This window comes from Neophocaena asiaeorientalis, unplaced genomic scaffold (genome assembly GCF_003031525.2).
Source record: "Neophocaena asiaeorientalis asiaeorientalis breed wild unplaced genomic scaffold, Neophocaena_asiaeorientalis_V1.1 scaffold225, whole genome shotgun sequence".
NCBI lineage: Eukaryota > Metazoa > Chordata > Mammalia > Artiodactyla > Phocoenidae > Neophocaena > Neophocaena asiaeorientalis.
In genome coordinates, this window is record NW_020172364.1 from 3941688 (window position 1) to 3961437 (window position 19750).

The 19750-nt window shown below is 35.9% G+C and overlaps 1 protein-coding gene across 5 annotated transcripts in view; it reads left to right on the top strand.

Annotated features, from left to right (window-relative positions):
- VPS8 (VPS8 subunit of CORVET complex) overlaps positions 1-19750 on the top strand; it is a 282062-nt gene that overhangs the window by 135740 nt on the left and 126572 nt on the right. For all 5 annotated transcript variants that reach the window (XM_024768391.1, XM_024768418.1, XM_024768398.1 and 2 more), the window contains 6 exons: positions 3246-3365; positions 4438-4494; positions 7811-7893; positions 8619-8703; positions 9583-9681; positions 17256-17345. In XM_024768391.1, coding sequence (XP_024624159.1) covers positions 3246-3365; positions 4438-4494; positions 7811-7893; positions 8619-8703; positions 9583-9681; positions 17256-17345 — 534 coding nt within the window. The remainder of the gene's footprint in view (positions 1-3245; positions 3366-4437; positions 4495-7810; positions 7894-8618; positions 8704-9582; positions 9682-17255; positions 17346-19750) is intronic.

Consider the following 19750-nt stretch of genomic DNA (forward strand, 5'->3'; position numbering starts at 1 on the left):
AGAGCCCATGCTTCGCAACAAGAGAAGGCGCTGCGATGAGAAGCTGGCACACGGCAACAAAGAGGAGCCCCCACTCGCCGCAACTAGAGAAAGCCCACACGCAGCAACGAAGACCCAGTGCAGCCAAAAATAAAAATAAATAAATTAAAAATAATAAAAATAAAACTGTACTAAGTTGGAAGAATGATCCAAATGAAGGAAATAAAGCTCCATGAAGTACTTAAACTCTTACTGTTGGTGAATTGTGCTCTTGTATATATATATATTTTAATTGAAGTAGAGTTGATTTACAATATTGTGTTAGTTTCAGGTGTACAGCAAAGTGATTCAGTTATATATATATATATATTTTCAGGTTATTTTCCATTATAGGTTATTACAAGATACTGAATATAGTTCTCTGTGCTATACAGTAAATTCTTATTGCTTATCTGTTTTATGTATAGTAGTTTGTATCCATTGCTCTCATACTCCTGATTGACCCCTCCCACCCCCTTTGCCCATAGGTAATCGTAAATTTGTTTTCTATATCTGTGCATCTCTTTCTGTTTTATGTATAGATTCATTTGTATTATTTTTTAGATTCCACATATAAGTGATATCATAATATTTGTCTTTCTGAATTACTTCACTAAAGTATAATATTCTCTGGTTCTATCAATGTTTGCTGCAAATGGCATTATTTCATTCTTTTTTATGGCTGAGTAATATTCCGTTATGTATATAAACCACATTTTCTAAAGCCATTTGTCTGTTGGTGGACACTTAGGTTGCTTCCATGTCTTGGCTATTGTAAATAGTGCTGCTGTGAACATTGGGGTGCATGTATCTTTTCGAATTAGAGTTTTCATCTTTTCAGATACATGTCCAGGAGTGGGATTGCTGGCTCATATGGTAGCTCTATTTTTAGTTTTTTTAAGGAACCTCCATACTTTTTTCCATAGTGGCTGCATCTTGTATATTGTTTTGATAGTATTTACCTAGGGTCAATGAAGAATGAACTTTTGAGATTATTTTCTCATTTCTGATGATAGAGTTGTACTCATTTGTTAAAGTGTTTTTCTGAGGGAGCATAGGCAAGGACCAGAGAACAGGTGAGGGAGCATCAAACCTCAGGCATTATCATGGGTGCTGAATGGCTGCAGATATAGAGGGGGAAAGCTGTTAATTTGTGACTTTTTATAAGATTGCTCAGAAAATTTTGTAAGCATGGTCTCTGAAATCGGTCAGAGAGGAAATGAAAAGAAGCTAAAATTTCTAGGATGATAACTTGCTGAGGTAGCAAGGGAATGGGCTGTGAGTTAGAACTGTTTCCTTTGAAGGTGTTTCTAGGATCAGATAGTTAAAATTACACTTCAGAGCAAAAGGAAGAGCTGAAAGCAGAGAAGGGCACTAGTTGGGCCCTGAGAGTTGAGTCTTGGAAAGGACCTGCACACTGAAAGGGAGTGATGACTGGGTATTTTAAAGCTATAGAAAGCTCTTTGAATATTATAAATTGGAATTTAGATACACACACAGATTACAACTTGAAATATCCTCATACTCTAGTAATGATTAATTATGCACTTGAGCAAGCTGTGACTGCTGGATTAAAAGCAGGCATGGTAAAAAAAAAAAAAGAAAAGGACATAGTGCTTAGCAAAGTAAGAAAAGGTAGGCTAAAAGCTCGGCCCCAAGGGAATGTTTTATAGGAGAAATCTTATACTTTATCTTTGAACGGAAAATGAAAGGGGGGAACTTAGGACTTTTCTCTAGGTGAGATGGGCTACTATTCCCTAATTTGTTTTAGAGTTGCCTCCATAAATTCGTCTAGTCCAAAACAATACCTGGCCTTCCTTCCCATACTTTTGCATTCTCCCTCTTTGTTAATGGCATCATTCTCCTCCCTGCCTGTCAGGCTCAAGACCTGCCATTTTTCATTCCTCCTTTAGCCACATGTTTCCACACATGTGAATACTTGCCCTGTCTCCTCTCTCTCTGCAGTGTCTTTTGCATCTGTTTCTCCTTCCCTGTTCATTATCACTGCATTGTTCTGAACCCCTCTGTCTCTCCCTTGGACCCCTGAAATCACATGCATCTTGGTCTCTGTACCTTTTATCTCTTGCTTCTGTTATTTAATCCTAAACACTGCTGATGGGGTGATTTTCTGAAGCACAGTGCTGATCATGATCAGCTCTCCTCATTGCCCCTTTAGAAACTCCTCAGTTTTTGGTGGAATAAATTCTACATTCCTTAGAATGACATTGGAGGCCTAATCTTTCCTTTCGATCTAATTTCTTCCTCCTCATGCATGCTGCTGCATTCTAATGAAACACACAGTTTCTCCAGACAAACTTGTATTTTCCTGTGTTCATGCTTTTGCCCCTACTCTTCTCTCTGCCTTGACTGCTCTTTCTCCTGACATTTCCCCCTGTCATGTGTTCCACATGGGCTTTAAATTTAGCTTAGTTCAAAAGCTAGTTTTCTCTTTTTTTTTTTTCAAATTTCTTCTCTAACCAGTTGAACTAAATTTCTCCCACTGTGCTTCCATAGTCATTTGTTCCTTTATAATAGTGCTGATTGATCACATTACGCTTTTTAGTTAAGATTTGTTTACCTGTCTCACCTTGCTTTCTGGTTCATAATTCCCTTGAAGGCTTCTACCATAGCATCTTACTCATAGTAGTAGGTACTCAGGAGATGAGAGGTCACTTAAATCAGAGGACTGATTATGACTTGATAACTCTATGTGGTTGCAAAGAGCCTGTTATATGAAACCATCTGTTCAAGAAACTGCTTATAGACAAGGCAGAAGCCATTCACTTCATGTTTTCGTGGGCTGGCTGAGTTCTTTTCTGGGATACCTTCACTCTCAAGTTATCTTACTTTTCAACCCCAGGGCAACTCCCTTCTTCCTGTGTTGGTGGACAAATTTTTAATAAGGCTACTTTAATTTAAATTAACTTCAGATTCTCTTTTAAGAATTCAAGAGGGAAACATGATTAATATTTCTTTGAAATCCACCTCTCTAACAATTCAGTTCTTATCCAACTTGTGCCTAAAATTATGCCAAAAATTACTGTAATGCTTTCAGGGTGTGCAAGTAGTTGTGCTCCTTCTCTAAATGGTATTGAACTCAATTGTTACATAGCCAGTAAAAGAAGCTTCGAGTCTTTAGTACTGAGGCTTCCCCCAGCTTCTAATTATTTATTTTTCTGTGTCAAACCAGATGGCATATTGAATAAATGGTCTCTTTTGCTTATCAGGTTATGGTGGAGAATTCAGATTTTACTCCCTCACAAGTAGGGTGTCTGTTTACCTTCCTTGCCCGGCAGCTTGCAAAGCCTGACAATACCTTGTTTGTAAACAGAACCCTTTTTGATCAGGTGAGCATCTTTAACCATAAGAACTAGAATTGTTTTTATTTACGGTTCATAGAGAAATTCACTGGATTACATGGTTTCTTAATATAATAGCCTATTGGGTAAGTGTCTTACCAGGTAGAAGCTTTTTCACCTTTCAGTTTGGATCTAAATTAGTTTTTTTTTTTTTTTTTTAATGTTGTGTTTGGGTAGTATGACTGCCTAGTAACTTGGTATCATGGGAGTATGGTTTGTGGAGATTGGTTTATATAGATTCTGTTCTCCCAATTATTCTGTTGTTCTAAATTGCCTAGAATTCTTGGCTTAAGAATTTTCCAGTTTAATAATCACCCATCTCACTGGTAGTAAGACTATGCTGTTGAGTATCTGGAGGAGAGATTACTTTTAGAAAATCTGAATTTACCTACAAATGACTTTAACTGTGAAGGTATTTCCTAATCCCAGTTAAATATCTCCACAAAGCCACAGGTGGCAAAGAAAATACTTTTTATCTGGAGAAAGTTGCTAATAATGACCAACGTTTATTGAGCACTTCATAGTGCCATGCTCTGTTCCAAAGTTTTATATGTATGTGTTAACTCCATACTCCCAGTAGCTCTGAAATTGATAGTTATTACTCCCATTTTTCAGATGAGGAAACTAAAACCTGGTGAGGTTAAGTCACTCATCCAAGGTCGTACTTAATAAGTGTTATTATTAGCAATAAATATTGTTGTTAAGTGTTAATAAGGTTAGGATTCAAATTCAAGTGGCCTGACTCCAAAGTCCATGCTTTGTGTGGTCCACAGTGTTGAGGGTCTTAAAGTTAAGGTATATAGATGATGCTGGCTTCCAGTCATGTTTCTAAGCAGCAAAGAAATGTGTGTAAGGTATATATTAAATTGCTAGCATACCTGAAGCCTGCTGTGTCATCTACTATGCCAATCAGTTGGGAAGATACCATATACCTGTGGTGTTCGTTGAGCCGAGTGTGAATGAATTGGTGATATAGAAAGGGTAGTAATGGTTTTCATTATGACTGTGGTGTGGCATGCATGCTGGTATCCAATTAAAAAGATACCTTTTCTTTGACCAGGTCCTTGAATTCCTTTGTAGTCCTGACGATGACTCCCGACACTCAGAAAGACAGCAGGTATGAACTACTGGCACTCATCTTGCTAAAGAATGAGAAAGAAGACAGAGTAAGCCAGAAAGAACCTTTCTGTACTAGACCTCACTAGACATAAGGGGAAAATGACTTGTGCCAAACCGTAATACTAAGCTAGACAGTGGCAACCAGAAAAGAGTGTGGATGATTGGTAGTTTGAGCCTCAATCAAACTAAATTCCTAGGCAGACTGGACCTGTCTTGCATTCAACATGACATCAAAGAGAATATAAACTTTATCCTTCTCCTTAATGACCAACGGTTGGCACCTGTTGTATGCTGCTTTCCACCAGTGTCATTAAGCTGGTAACCACTTCTAGTTGCTATGGCCATGAACCAGAAAGGCTTCAGGATCCTGAGTATTGGAACACTCAGCTTTTGGGAGTGCCACTACACTAGTGCTCAACATTTCTGGAGACTAGAATCCATCTGTCTCTCCACTAATCACTGTGAGAAAGAAATTGATTACCACTTCTTTCTACTTAGCCACTTTCTTGAGGGTCCTTTCTAGATAGGATTTCTTGAAAGCTTACCCATTGTAATTGTGAGCACTAAGAGAGGCAGTCTATTTAAAATTGATAGCAAGACTTTGTCAGCTAAGTAAGCTACAAAAATTAAGTGCTTTGAGAGCTATGCTGATTTTTTATGGTAATATATGCCAGGCCAGAGGTTGAGACTCAGATAAAGAATATAGGATTACAACAGCGAACCCTTTCTCTGCACAGCTGTGGCCCCGTGACTGCTGCAGACTTAGGGAAGAGAACAGCTGCTAAAATTTTGATTGTCTCTTAAATTATACTGAATACAAATAGTAGTGTGGATCCCTCATTTTGCCCCTATTTCTCTACTGGCAGAAAAAGTGAAACATGTTATGCATGGTGTTGCTATATAAAATGATAAAAACTTCTTATGTAAATTACTAAATAAAATAAAAACCAAACCTAAATGTAAAAGCCAAACCTTTAAAAGTAATCATAATGTAGTAATCTATTATTGGGAATCCCCTTTGGGATTATCTGGGGTTTTTTCCCCAACTCATTTTAGAAAATAGAAAGAAAACCGATGAAGTAAATTGCTCAAGGTCATAAATGAGATTAGAACTCAATTCCTTCCCTTCTAATCCAGCACTCTTTCTCTTGTACTGTTTGTCATATATCAAAATTTGTCTATGCAATATATTTGAATATTTTCCAGTGGTATGCTGATAAAAGTTTAACAACTGGTTCACACTGATATGAACGTTGGTTGATGTTTTCATTTATTAAAGGGAATAAGATGAAAGTGCAACAGTGAAAGCATGTCAGAACTTCATTCATCAGTGTTGTGACTTCTTTGCTGAATCGGATAACAGTTTTTGAATACTGGAAAATAATTCCTTAATTTTTTTGTGCTATTTATAGTGTAATGTCTCTGACATGCACACTTTTAAGTTTGACTATCTTTTTAACATTATCTCCATCACTTTCTTAACCAGAAATTGGCATGCTTTTTCTGTAAAGGACCAGAGAGTAAATATTTTAGGCTTTATGGGTCACATATAGTCTCTGTCACATATTCTTCTTTGTTTTATAACCCTTTGAGCATGTAACAAGCCCTGATTTACAGCATTTGCCAGTTTCCATGGTGTAAATATTCCCACCATGGCTGACTTCAGTCTACTAGCATGATGTCACCCGGCACATGGAATTGGGGAGAGATGCACCATACCACACACTTATGTAATATTTCCACCATACAGATATGGCTACAGTAACTAACCTTGAGAGCATACACAGTAAAATGTAGTAAAATAATTAGGAAGTGGTGAGTGTGGGTATTGATTACCTTCACTTTTAATTTAATTTATTTAATTGTATGTTTATATAATTTGATTTTTAACAATGCCTGTATTTAACCCCCGGCTTACAAAATTCCTGAAAAGTTAAGTCAGTTTCAGCTCAGTAAGTTGGTTCAGACTGGCTCTAGCAGTGGCATTTGATTATGTTATTCCAAACTGAGGCTTCTAGCAGGTGGGTTCACGCTATCATTGCTCTATATAGCAGTATATTATAGTACTCAAAATGGATTAAATTAGAGTTCTGAAGTGTAGAGGTAGGATAGGTTTTATTTCTTTTCTGCCTTTTAAAAAAATTTGACTTGAAAGTAATCAATTTCCTGTGTTAGAAAAATGCTTTGTTAAATGGTTTCCTGGAGTTCTGAGAAAGAGTGTTACTCTGGATCTTGAACTTAAATGTAGGAGAGAGCTTTCTCATATTGCTCTAAGGACTATGTAGTGATTCTATTAGATTTGAGATTTATTTTAAAATATTGATATCTCAACATCCTGGTCACCTTTTTTTATTCAGCTACTTAGTATGGTAAAGATTAATTACATGAACCCCAGTATTTTTCTTTGTTTTTTATTGTGGTCAAATATATATGCACAATAAGATTTGTCATTTTAAGCATTTTAAGTGTACAGTTCTCATTAAATATAATCTCACTGTTGTGCAACCATCACCACCATCTGTCTCCAGAACTTTATAGTCCCAAACTGAAACTCTGTACCCATTAAACAGTAAGTCCTTGTTACCCCTCCCCAGCACCCTGGCAACTATTAAACCTTCTGTCTCTGTGAATTTGACTACTTTAGGTGCCTTGTATAAGTGGAATTATACATTATGTGTCCTTTTGTGACTTATTTCACTTAGCATGATGTTTTTAAGGTTTATCGATATGTGGCGTGTGTCAGAATTTCATTCCTTTTTAAGGGTGAATAATATTCCATTATATGTATATACCATATTTTGTTCATCCATTTATCCACTGATTGACATTAGGGTTGTTTCCACCTTTTAGCTCTTGTGAATAATGCTATACTCTGAGAAACCCCAAGTTTAGTTAGAAAAATTAACACATGAACATGGATACTACCTGTGGGCAACAGATTTTAAAGAGCCATAAGTCATAAAGGCATCAGACAAAAATTCACTTATTGAAAGAATACATATGAAAGTTTTTAGCTTAGTGGAGGGTCAATTAGATATTCTAATATCTAATAAGGCTTTGTTTGCGAACACTTTGGCATTCCTTCCATGTTTGAAAATAGAGCTGTTTACCTTTTTGTAAGACTTAAATACAATATGATCAACATTATAATGGCAGTCTAATCCCTTGTATACATGAAAGCCAAACTGAAACATCAGCACATAATAAGACAAAAGCAAAAAAGGTATGGTTTCTGTGGCTGAATGGACCCTTAAAGAGCTAATAAATAAGAGTAGATTCCAAAGTGTTTTTACTCATTTATTTTAAATGTTCAGGTCCTTTTAGAATTGCTGCAGGCTGGAGGCATAGTTCAATTTGAAGAGAGTCGGCTCATCCGTATGGCAGAAAAGGCAGAATTGTAAGTTGCTTTGAAGCCATGTATTAGTTCCCATAGAACTATTAAATTACATTTCTCTAACTTGAAGCCCAGTTTATTTATGCATTGCCATTTTTTTAAGAAAAGTTATGCATGTAACAACAAAAAAAACCTGGGTGCAAAAGTTTTTGCCTTTCAAGTCTAGAAAGTAGTTAGATTTGCAGAAATTAATAGCAAGTAAATTTGAAGTACTTGTACATTTTAGTGTGAAAATGAAATAGCAGCCTTATGATTTATTATTGTAGTTTTTTTACTTAAAATTTCCATGGTATTTCATAGATTTTTGACAGTTATATATATTATAAACAATGCACAATTTAACATAGCAAATAAGATGCAATATGTTAGCACTACTATTTAGTTTGTTGAATATTTCTTTGACATATTTAATTCTGAATAGGAAAATTTCATATAATTGACTATATTGATATGTAATATATTAACTATTTTTTATGTGACGCATTGTTGCTTTAACATTTATTTTGTACCCAGCTTTGAAATTTCTTATAAACGTAGTATTCAGCAGCATCTTAAACATATATTTAGAGGAACGGCAGGTACTATAACTTCATTTAACAATAGAAATCACATCTACTATATTCATTTTCCTTAATACTAACCTCTATGCCTGAGCAAATGTCTTGAAACAATAAGCTAATAACCACCTGACTGTTTGGTACACTGAAGTTTTTCCTTTTATGTTCTAGCTATCAAATTTGTGAATTTATGTATGAACGAGAACACCAGTATGACAAAATTATTGATTGCTACTTACGTGACCCACTAAGAGAGGTGAGTTAAGAGACAGCTTTACCCTTTTTTCTTACTCAGTCCCCCTCGTCCCCTTATCAAGAAGAAATAACTATTCAGTAGGTGTAACTGTTCAGTAGAAATATTTGGACATATGTTTGCTGACTTAAAGTTTTGTTCATTGTTCAATAGAGTTTAATTGAGTGCCTGCTATTAGCCAAGTATATATTGATAATTAAAACATATATAGTTCCTGTAATTTTATAACTTATAGTTTAGTGATGGAGATGGACTGTAAGAAAACCAAATATTTGGTTACAAATTGTGATAAGCACTAGAGAAACTGGGTGCAACATGAGAGGATAATGGGGAAACTGACTTATACAGAGCAGCCAGGGAAGGAATCTCAGATAAAATGACTTATAAACTGAGTTTTGGAATTTGAGAAGAAGCCAGTCAAGCCAAGAGCCAATAGAAAAATGTTGCAGGATCAGGAACAGTATATGCAAAGATCTTGAGGTGGGAAAATTTTTTGACATGTTCAAGGAACTGAATAGAGATCATATAAATGAAGCTTAGATCATTGTAAGTTGAGCATAACGGGCAAGGGCAAAAGTGATTTGAGATGAAATTGGGAATACTGACAGAGACCACCAAAGCAAAAGAATGATATTCACTGTTAGGTTAATGAAATTGAGACTAACATTAATTGGAACAGATTTGCAACTTCTAAGAATCTACCCTAAACTTTAAACAATTACTCTTACTCTTTTAAGTCAGTCGCCCATCAGTTAACTATCTCCAAATGGTTTTCCATCTCCAAATAACAGATATTTACCAAGACTGGTACAGTTAGTAGATAGTGACTAAATATTGCTTGAGTGAATGAATGAATGAATTATATTGTCTTGTGCTTTTCAGGAAGAAGTCTTTAACTACATTCACAATATCTTATCCATTCCTGGACACAGTGCAGAGGAGAAGCAGTCTGTATGGCAGAAGGCAATGGATCATATTGAGGTACTGATTCAACAGAATTTTTAAAACTTTCCCATTTGTATGGATAGCTCCCAAATTAAGTTTTTCTAACTAAGCAGTTGGAGGTATTATATTATTAAATTGATTTGCTTGAGGATTAACATCTTTTTCAGATAATTCTACCTCACATTTGTATTCGTAAAACCCATGTCATGTACAATTTATTACATCATGACTTCTGAAAATAACTCATGTTCAACCAGCTAGTTGACAAACTGGAATTTTAGTGGGTTTTTACAGTGTTCTTAGAAATTCTGAAAGTACTACTGATCTTTTTCTCTACTACATGACGGAGCCATTCCCCCTAGTCACCTGATGGAATTTTAGAAACATTACTGCAATGAGTTGTTCTCTCTGATGTATTTCCCTTCTTTATGTAAGAGGATGATGATTCTGATTTTGTTTATGCATGCTGTTTTACAAGAATGCAAGAGTTGACTTTGAAACTAAAAGTTCTTTTTTAAAAACTTGCTTATAGATGCCTAAATGGAGAGACGAATATGTGTGTAATGAACATGTGATCAGAATGCATTCTGAAAAGAGGTCCAAAAATCACTCCTCACTTTAGTTTCTTTAGGTTCATAAATACAGTATTCCTCAGAAACCAACAGAGCTAGAGATTTGTTTTAATCTGTTCTGTATTATGGGTCACTAATTATTGAAAAAAAGTAGTAATGAAGGATGTTGAGGTAATTCGAGTTTTGGAAATAACATTTATATCTACAGAGTTTCTCTCCTCCTCCTTGTAGCAAGGATCAGGTAACTTCTGGTGATGGGTTTAGAGATGTAGTGAAAGATATGATTATGCAACATGTTTAAAAATTTTTTTACATATGAAAAATAATAAGAGCTCTGAAACTTTGAGAAAACATTGCATGTAGTGTGAATACTTTTAGTTCCTGATAATTGTAACGTTTAGAAAGATCAGAAATGTGAACAGCATCTTATGTAAAACATCTGGTGTGAAAGGTGGTGCAGTCAGTGGGCTGAAGTAATTTCCACACTTTCATCTATAGGATTGAGAACATATATATGTTATTAATTTAGTCTTATCGTATTCCTGCTAACAATAAGATCAATATATCTTGGTGAAAGAACCCAAGAAAACCTTCTTCTACTTTGAATTATATCTTTTTTTCCTCTAATCATCTTGTATTCTTTTTCCTTTCATCATCCCCTTTAAGTCTCCATAGTTACATTATGCCTCATTGTTCATTTCACTTCATCTGCATTATGCAGTGGTTTGAGCACATGGACTCCAGACATCCAGAAATGAAGCTGTGTCTCTCCACATAATGTGAAACATGATGAATTAATCAATGAACAAACAAATTATTCAGCAGAAAACTCATACTGGAGAAGCAAGAAGTATTGTTTCTGCACAGCAATTATTTCTGCTATTTTTCCCACATCTGTGCATTTTTTCACCTTGAACTTTTTAATACTTCCTAAGGCCACGTTAGAAATCTATAGACACTTTTGAAGGACTTGTGTGACTTTGGTAATGTAAACAAAATCAACATTAAATACGTAGGGGGAAAGTCCTCATAATAAAGTTTTCAGTCTACATAGTGTATAGATTAGTGGTTCCTAACACTTTGGGGGTTATAGATCTCCTTTGAGAATCTAGTGAAAGATTTGGACCTGTGCCTTATAGTGTTGTGCATGTGCTCAGACGCATACTTTCGTTTGCTATTTCAGGGATCCACAGACTCCCTAAAAGACATTCTTAGACTGGGTCTGTAGATTTCAAGTAAAGAATCTCTGGTAAAGATGGTTTTTCCAATATGGACAACACACGTTTCATGAGATTTTAAAAAATATTTTTGAGTTTGAAATATAAAAAAGAAACAAAAAAGTGCGTAAAAGTACAGTTTAATAAAAAAATTAAAAAGCCAACATCCCAGAAATAGAGTTATTTCCAGTATCCCAGACTGTTCCCATGTATCCTTTTCTTATCACAATTCACTGCCTTACTAATATATTCATTATCCTCGTTCTTCTGATAATTTATTGCACTTTTATATATTGTTATTGTACCTGCCTGCACCCCTAAAAATATGTATTTTTGTTTTGCCTGTTTCTGAACTTTATATAAATGGAGTTATACTCTGTATTTTCTTTTTCTTAGTATTTTGAGAAATTTATACATTTTATTGTTTGTAGCTAGTTCATTTTTATTTTACTGTATAGTGTTAAATTTTACAAGTATATCACAGTCTATCCATTATACTGTTAATGGACATTTCAGTTGTTTCTAGTTTTTGACTATTAAAAGTAGTCCATCCAGGATCATGCTTACATATGCGTCTTGAACACAGCTACCACATGCATTTCTCTAGAACAGTGGTTCTCAGTTTGATCCCTGGTAGAGCATTACAGCATCAGCTGACAACTCGATAGAAATGCAGTTTAAGTCTTCACCTCAGACCTACTGAATCAGAAACTCTGGGGGCAGGGCCCAGCAGTACATTTTAACAAGCCCTCCTGGTGATTTTGATGCATGTTAACATTTGATAATCTCCGTTCTAGGGTCTGTAGTTGCCAATGAACTGGGATAAATACATTAAACGTAAGCAGATGCCAGCATTATGTGAGATTTTCCATTGACTGTATTCTTGCTAGAGTTTAAAATTTTGTCTGTCTAGTGGATGAATAATGATATTTCATTATGTTTTAAATTTACATATCCTTAATTACTAATGCAATTGATAGATTCATATTTATTGGCTGTTTAAATTTCCTTCCTGTGATGTCCCTGTTCAAGTCTTTTGCCCATTTTTCTGTTAGAATGTATCTTGTACTCATTGATGTAGGAGTTCTTTATGTATCCTGGATGTTAGTCTTTTTTTCAGTGATACATGTTGCAAATATCTTCTACTCTGTGGCTTTTTTTCTATGTTTCTTTTTAAGAAAAGTTTTCTTTTTTTTAAAGTAGTCAGAATAATCAATTTTTTCCTTCGGTACTGAAGAAGTCCTATATTATTGTCTAAAAGCTTTCTTGTTTTTTGTTTCACCTATAAATCTTAGATCCACCTGAATCCACTTTTGTATATGATTTAAGGTGGGGATCCAATTAATTTTTTTTTTTTTTTTTGCGGTACGCAGGCCTCTCACTGTTGTGGCCTCTCCCGTTGTGGAGCACAGGCTCCGGACGCACAGGCTTAGCGGCCATGGCTCACAGGCCCAGCCGCCCCACGGCACACGGGATCTTCCCTGACCGGGGCACGAACCCGCGCCCCCTGCATCGGCAGGCGGACTCTCAACCACTGCGCCACCAGGGAAGCCCCCCAATTAACTTTTTAAAATATGGATGCCCAGTTCTCCAGCAACAGTTTTTTTTCCTTTTTTCCTCCTTTTTAAAACTTGAAGTATAGTTGATTTACAATGTTTTAGGTGTACAGCAAAGTGATTCAGTTATACATATATATTTTTTTTCTTTTTCAGATTCTTTTCCATTATAGGTTATTACAAGATATTTTAATATATTTGAATATATAAACTATATTTGAATATAGCTCCCTATGCTATTTATGTTATTTATTTATCTTATATATAGTAGTATATATCTGTTTATCCAAAATCCCTAATTTATCCCTCCCCCCTTCCATAAGTTTGTTCTCTATGTATGTATGTTTGTTTCCTATATATGTATGTGAGTCTATTTCTGTTTTGTAAATAAATTCCTTTGTATTTTTTTTTCAGATACCACATACAAGTGATATATGATATTTGTCTTTCTCTGTCTGACTTACTTCACTTAGTATTATAATCTCTAGGTCCATCCATGTTGCTGCAAATGGCATTATTTCATTCTTTTTTATGGCTGAGTAATATTCCACTGTATATATATACCACATCTTCTTTATCCATTCATCTGTCTGTGGACGTTTAGGTTGCTTCCATGTCTTGACTATTGTAAATAGTGCTGCTATGAACATTGGGGTGTGTGTATCTTTTTGAATTAGAGTTTTCATTTTTTCTGGGTATATGCTTAGGTGTGGGATTGCTGGATCATATGGTAGTTCTATTTTTAGTTTTTTGAGGAACCTCCGTACTGTTTTCCATAATGGCTGCACCAATTTACATTCCCACCAACAGTGTAGGAGGTTCCTTTTTTTCCACACCCTCTCCAGCATTTACTATTTGTAGACTTTTTGGTGATGGCCATTCTGATCTGTGAGGTGATACCTCACTGTGGTTTTGATTTGCATTTTTCTAATAATTAGCCATGTTGAACATCTTTTCATATGCCTGCTGGCCATCTGTATGTCTTCTGTGGAGAAATGTCTATTTAGGTCTCCTGCCCATTTTTCAATTGTGTTTTTTTTTTTTTTTTTTATATTGAGCTGTATGAGCTGTTTGGAAATCAATCCCTTTTTGGTCACATCATTTGCAGATATTTTCTCTCATTCTGTAAGTTATCTTTTCATTTTGTTTATGGTTTCCTTTGCTGTTCAAAAGTCTGTAAGTTTGATTAGGTCTCATTTGTTTATTTTTGCTTTTGTTTCCATTACTCTAGGAGATAGCTCCAAAAAAATATTGCTATGATTTATGTCAGAGTGTTCTGCCTATGTTTTCCTATAGGAGTTTTATAGTATCTGGTCTTACATTTAGGTCTTTAATCCATTTTGAGTTTATTTTGTACATGGTGTTAGAGAATGGTCTATGTTCATTCGTTTACATGTAGCTGTCCAGTTTTCCCAGCACCAGTTATTGAAGAGACTGTCTTTTCTCCATTGTATATTCTTCCCTCCTTGGTTGTAGTTTAATTGACCATAAGTGCGTGGGTTTATTTCTGGGCTTTCTGTCCTGTTCCATTGATTTATGTGCTAGCAACAATTATTTTAAAAGCTCAGCAGTGCTACCTTATCATAAGTATACCAAGGATCTCTGTGTTTTGTCTCTTTTTCTGGGCTCTCTTCTGTTTGATTGGTCTTTGTCTCTACATGTACCACACTACTTGAAATATTGTAGTTTTATAAGTCTTCATGTTTTTTCAGAGAGTATTGGCTGTTTACTTCCAAATTCATTTTAGAATCAGCTTGTCAAGTTCCACCAAAAGCAATTTCTAACCTTATGATTCTGACAAGGATTACATTGAATCTTTCAATCATTTTTAATTTAATTGACATCTTTACATTGTGAGTCTTCTACCTTATGACCATTTGGTGTAACCGTTTATTGAATAACTTTCTATAAAGTTTTATAATTTCTTCTGTAGAGACTTTTCATCCACTGTTAGATTTACTGTCACAACTTCATATATTTTAGCATAACAGTGCTATTGTTAATGATATTTTTATTTTTGTTTATTTATTTAAATTAATTTAATTTATTTATTTATGGCTGCATTGGGTCTTCGTTGCTGCACGCAGGCTTTCTCTAGTTGCAGCGAGCGGGGGCTACTCTCTCATTGCGGTGCGTGGGCTTCTCGTTGTGGTGGCTTCTCTTGTTGCAGAGCATGGTCTCTAGGTGTGCAGGCTTCAGTAGTTGTAGCACGTGGGCTCAGTAGTTGTGGCTCGCAGGCTCTAGAGTGCAGGCTCAGTAGTTGAGGCACACAGGCTTAGCTGCTCCGCGGCATGTGGGATCTTCTCAGACCAGGGCTCAAACCCATGTCCCCTGCATTGGCAGGCAGACTCCCAACCACAATGCCGCCTGGGAAGCCTATTAATGATATTTTAAAAATTTTATTTCTAACATGTACAATGTTTACTGTAAAGATTTTTATGGAAGTCTTCTATTTCTATTATGCTGACAGTTTTCTCATGAATGAATTTTATCATCTTTTCTCCCTTATTCTATTTTTGTCATAAATTTTATTGATATGAAATCAGCCTTGAATTCTATGGGTAAATGCAACTTGAATCTGATATATTATCTTTTTTGTATATTGTTGGATTTTTTTTTATTTATTAGTGTTCACAATTAAGACTGGTCTGTAATTTTCCTTTCCTTTCTTATGTTGTTCTACTGAGTTTAGGTATCAAAATTTTGCTAGCCTTATACAGTGAGCTGAAGTAGCTTCCTTTTTTCTATTCTCTGTAAGAGATTAATTGGTATTGGAATTACTTCTTCCTTAAATGATTGCTGGGCACTTACCAGTGAAGCTATTTGGGCCTGTAGTGTTTCATATGGGAAGATTTTTGACCATTCAGTTTCTTTAGTGGTTAAAAATCAATGCATGTTTTGTATTTCTTTTTTTTTTTAATTTATTTCTTTTATTTATTTATTTTTGGCTGCATTGGGTCCTTGTTGCTGCACACAGGCTTTCTCTAGTTGCGGTGAGCAGGGGCTGCTCTTTGTTGCGGTGCGCGGGCTTCTCATTGCGGTGGCTTCTCTTGTTGCCTAACACAGGCTCTAGGCACGCGGGCTTCAGTAGTTGTGGCTCGCAGGCTCTAGAGCACAGGCTCTGTAGTTGTGGCGCACAGGCTTAGTTGCTCTGCGGCATGTGGGATCTTCCCAGACCAGGGCTCGAACCCATGTCCCCTGCATTGGCAGGTGGATTTTTAAGCACTGTACCACCAGGGAAGCCCTTGTTTTCTATTTCTTACGTCAGTTTATTATATTATATTTTTCTAGGAATTTATCCATTTTGACTAAATATTTAAATCTTCAACATAAATTAATTCATAATAGTTTCTTATCTTTTTAATGCCTGAAGATCAGTAGTAATATCCCCCTTTTCATATGTGATATTGATTAGTTGTGCCTTCTCTGTTTTGAGATGTATCATATAAAAGTAGTTTAAACTACAGTAACTTGTGTCATCTAAGTATTATTAATCTGCACATACTAACACAAAATTATTAGATACATATCACAAATGTTGCCATCACAATAACTTGTCTTATTTTTATTTGACAATATAATATGTTGATCTATGGACGGTCTTGGCATTTTAGCCATGGAACATGCAATTGAAAAGGTAGAATAGGATCACAGAAACCAAGAAGAGAGTTTCAAGAAGAAAAGGAAAGCCTGTAGTGTCTAGGAAAGTTCAGGAGAGGGCAGGTTGGAAGTCTTAGATTTGACAGAAATAGGTCTTATTAACAGTGGTCAACCTCTTAGTCTCATTTAAGACTTATGACCTGAAGTTGATTTCTTAAGACACCTCTGGTTTCAAAATCTACCAGGCATCAGAGATAAAGTTTTAGAATTCTTAGCTAGAGAAATTACAACTATGTTCTTCTTTTTTCCATTTCTTTAAGTTATTACTTTAAGCTCAAGGGTAAATTCACTGGCAGAGAATTTGGGAAGCTTTTGTTCCTTCCATTCATCCTGTAGATATCATGGCCTAAATCCAGAATTTTAGTGCTTTCATTTTCTAAGAATTCTGAATTACGTTTCATATCAAAATCTGATTTTTTACATGATGCTTTTCTAATTTTACTCATTTGCAATATGTCTTTAAATTGTGGCCGTATATTGAGGTTTCCTGAAATGCAGTGTAGAAGCTCATGAAAATATTGATGTAGGTGAACATACTTCACATCTGTGGAAATTCTATTTAACTTTAACAATGAAGATTATTTTATATTTTTCTTTCGTTACAGGAGCTTGTGTCCCTGAAGCCCTGTAAAGCTGCAGAGCTGGTTGCTACTCACTTTTCTGAACAGATTGAAACAGTCATTAAAAAACTTCAGGTAAACTTCACAATATATACTGGGAAGAAGCATCTAGTGGAGAGACAATGATTGAATATCCACCTAAGAACTTTTGACTATAGTAATTTCTTCAGTTGATAGTTGCCTTTTAATAGCAGTTTCTACACATTGTGTGTGTGTGTGTGTGTGTGTGTGTATTTGGAAGCAATTGTGTGATAATCTCTGAGTCTAGAAATGAGGGAGTTCATCTTTGTGCATAACAAATATTAACATCACAGAAATATTTTTGGAAATACAACCTGTAGTTACCTAGAAATCATAATCCACAGAGGGTCCTCTCCCCCTGCCACCCACCCACCTCTCCATATCTTTTGCTATAGTGACTGCAACCATATTCTCTTCAGGGTTCATGTTATTTATTCAGACTTTTGTCATCCTCCTACTGGGTTAATGCTGACTATTTTTTAAAATTTATTTTATTGTTTATTTATTTATTTTTGGCTGCGTTGGGTCTTTGTCGCTGCGTGCGGGCTTTCTCTAGTTGCGGCGAGCGGGGGCTACTCTTCGTTGTGGTGCGCTGGCTTCTCATTGCGGTGGCTTCTCTTGTTGCAGAGCACGGGCTCTAGGTGTGTGGGCTTCAGTAGCTGTGGCACGTGGGCTCAGTAGTTGTGCCACATGGGCTTAGTTGCTCTGGGGCATGTGGGATCTTCCCAGACTAGGGCTCGAACCCGTGTCCCCTGCGTTGGCAGGTGGATTCTTAACCACTGCGCCACCAGGGAAGTCCCAATGCTGACTATTTAGAATTTTTCTCGGAAAATCTTAGCTAGAATACAGGTATATTAATGCTGAATATTGAGATGCTCAGTTTGAAGTACTATTTAATGGACCTAATATTTCACTTGTCACTACTGTGGCAGTGCTAGTAGTGAGTTTTGCTTATTACCGTTATGGCCACAAGTGATAGAGATAGGGAATAGGACAATGACAGGAACATGTAGCACAACCCAGAGTCCTCAAGGAGCAGTAATAGTAGTAGGGGTTAGGTATGCAAGAAGGAAACCAAAGCAGTGAGTGGGAGGCAGCTGACATGAGACAGAGATGTGGAATTCATTCATTTACACACTACCGTGGTGCCACTCTGTACCCCACAGTATAGTAGGCTCTGGGGGACACAAATAAGAATACAGTCTTTTTCTTACTTTTTCCTGTGGAACAGAGAAGCACTTATATAACCACAGCACAGTGTTATAAGCTCTACACCAGACATATGTAAAAAAGTGCTGTAGGAATAAGAGGAGAGAGTGACAGACTGTGTGAGAGAAGCAGACAAGAGTTCCCACATATGCCTGAACTGGGTCTTGAATAATTGGTATCAGTCTTCTAGGCAGAGAATTGGGAAGGGCATTCTAGATAAAGGGTTCTGGGTATGTAAAGACTTGATGAAGTCTTGAAGCAACATGCATATTCAGAGGATGATGTGGTAAAGACAATGGTGGAAGAAGCATCAGATTAAGCTTTCAAAGGTATATTGGAGGGAAGGAGTTAAAAGTATAGAGACTGGGAAATAGACTTTTGGGGCTGATATTGAACAATCTTATATGTAATGCTAAGAAATTATGCTATATCTTCTGTGTGCTGGAGAATTACTGAAGTTTTTTAAGCAAAGGAATTATACCATTAGATTCATTTTATAGAAAACTAATTCTGTAGTATGGAGAATGGACTGGCAAAGAGAGCAGATGGAGGAGAGAACAGTTAGACCAGTTGGAAGGCAAAAGGTCTCGGCAAAAAACAGTGAGGACAGGATGAAAGCAGTGGCAGTGGAGAAGACAGGTCGAAGATACGTTTGTGAAATAAAATGTATAGGGCTTGGAAATTAGTTGAATGTGATGGGTGGAGTTAAAAATGACTCCCAGATGTAGGGTTGGTTGTCCAGCATGATGAAGTCCATTAAATCAAGATAAGGACTCATCCGCTAATTCAATAAATATTTATGTACCTGCTGTGGGCCAAAACCATGATAAAGTGCTAAGGATACAAAAACATATACAGTTGACCCTTGAACAATGCGGGGGTTAGGGGTGCCAACCCCAGTGCAGTCAAAAATCCTTGTATAACTTTTGACTTAACCAAAAGCTTAACTACTAATAGCCTACTGTTGGCTGGAAGCCTTACCAATAGCAGAAACAGTCAATTAACACATGCTTTGTATGTTATATGTATTATATACTGTATTCTTAGAATACGGGAATTAGAGAAAAGAAAATATTATTAAAATCATAAGGAAGAGAAAATACATTTACAGTACTGAACTAAACTTATCAATACTGTACATTTATGTCATCTTTTTATAAGATGAATCATCTGTCTGTCAGTACCCATATCAATATTGTCTTAAACAAAGTACTGTTATACATATTACTAACACTAGACATCAAAAATGA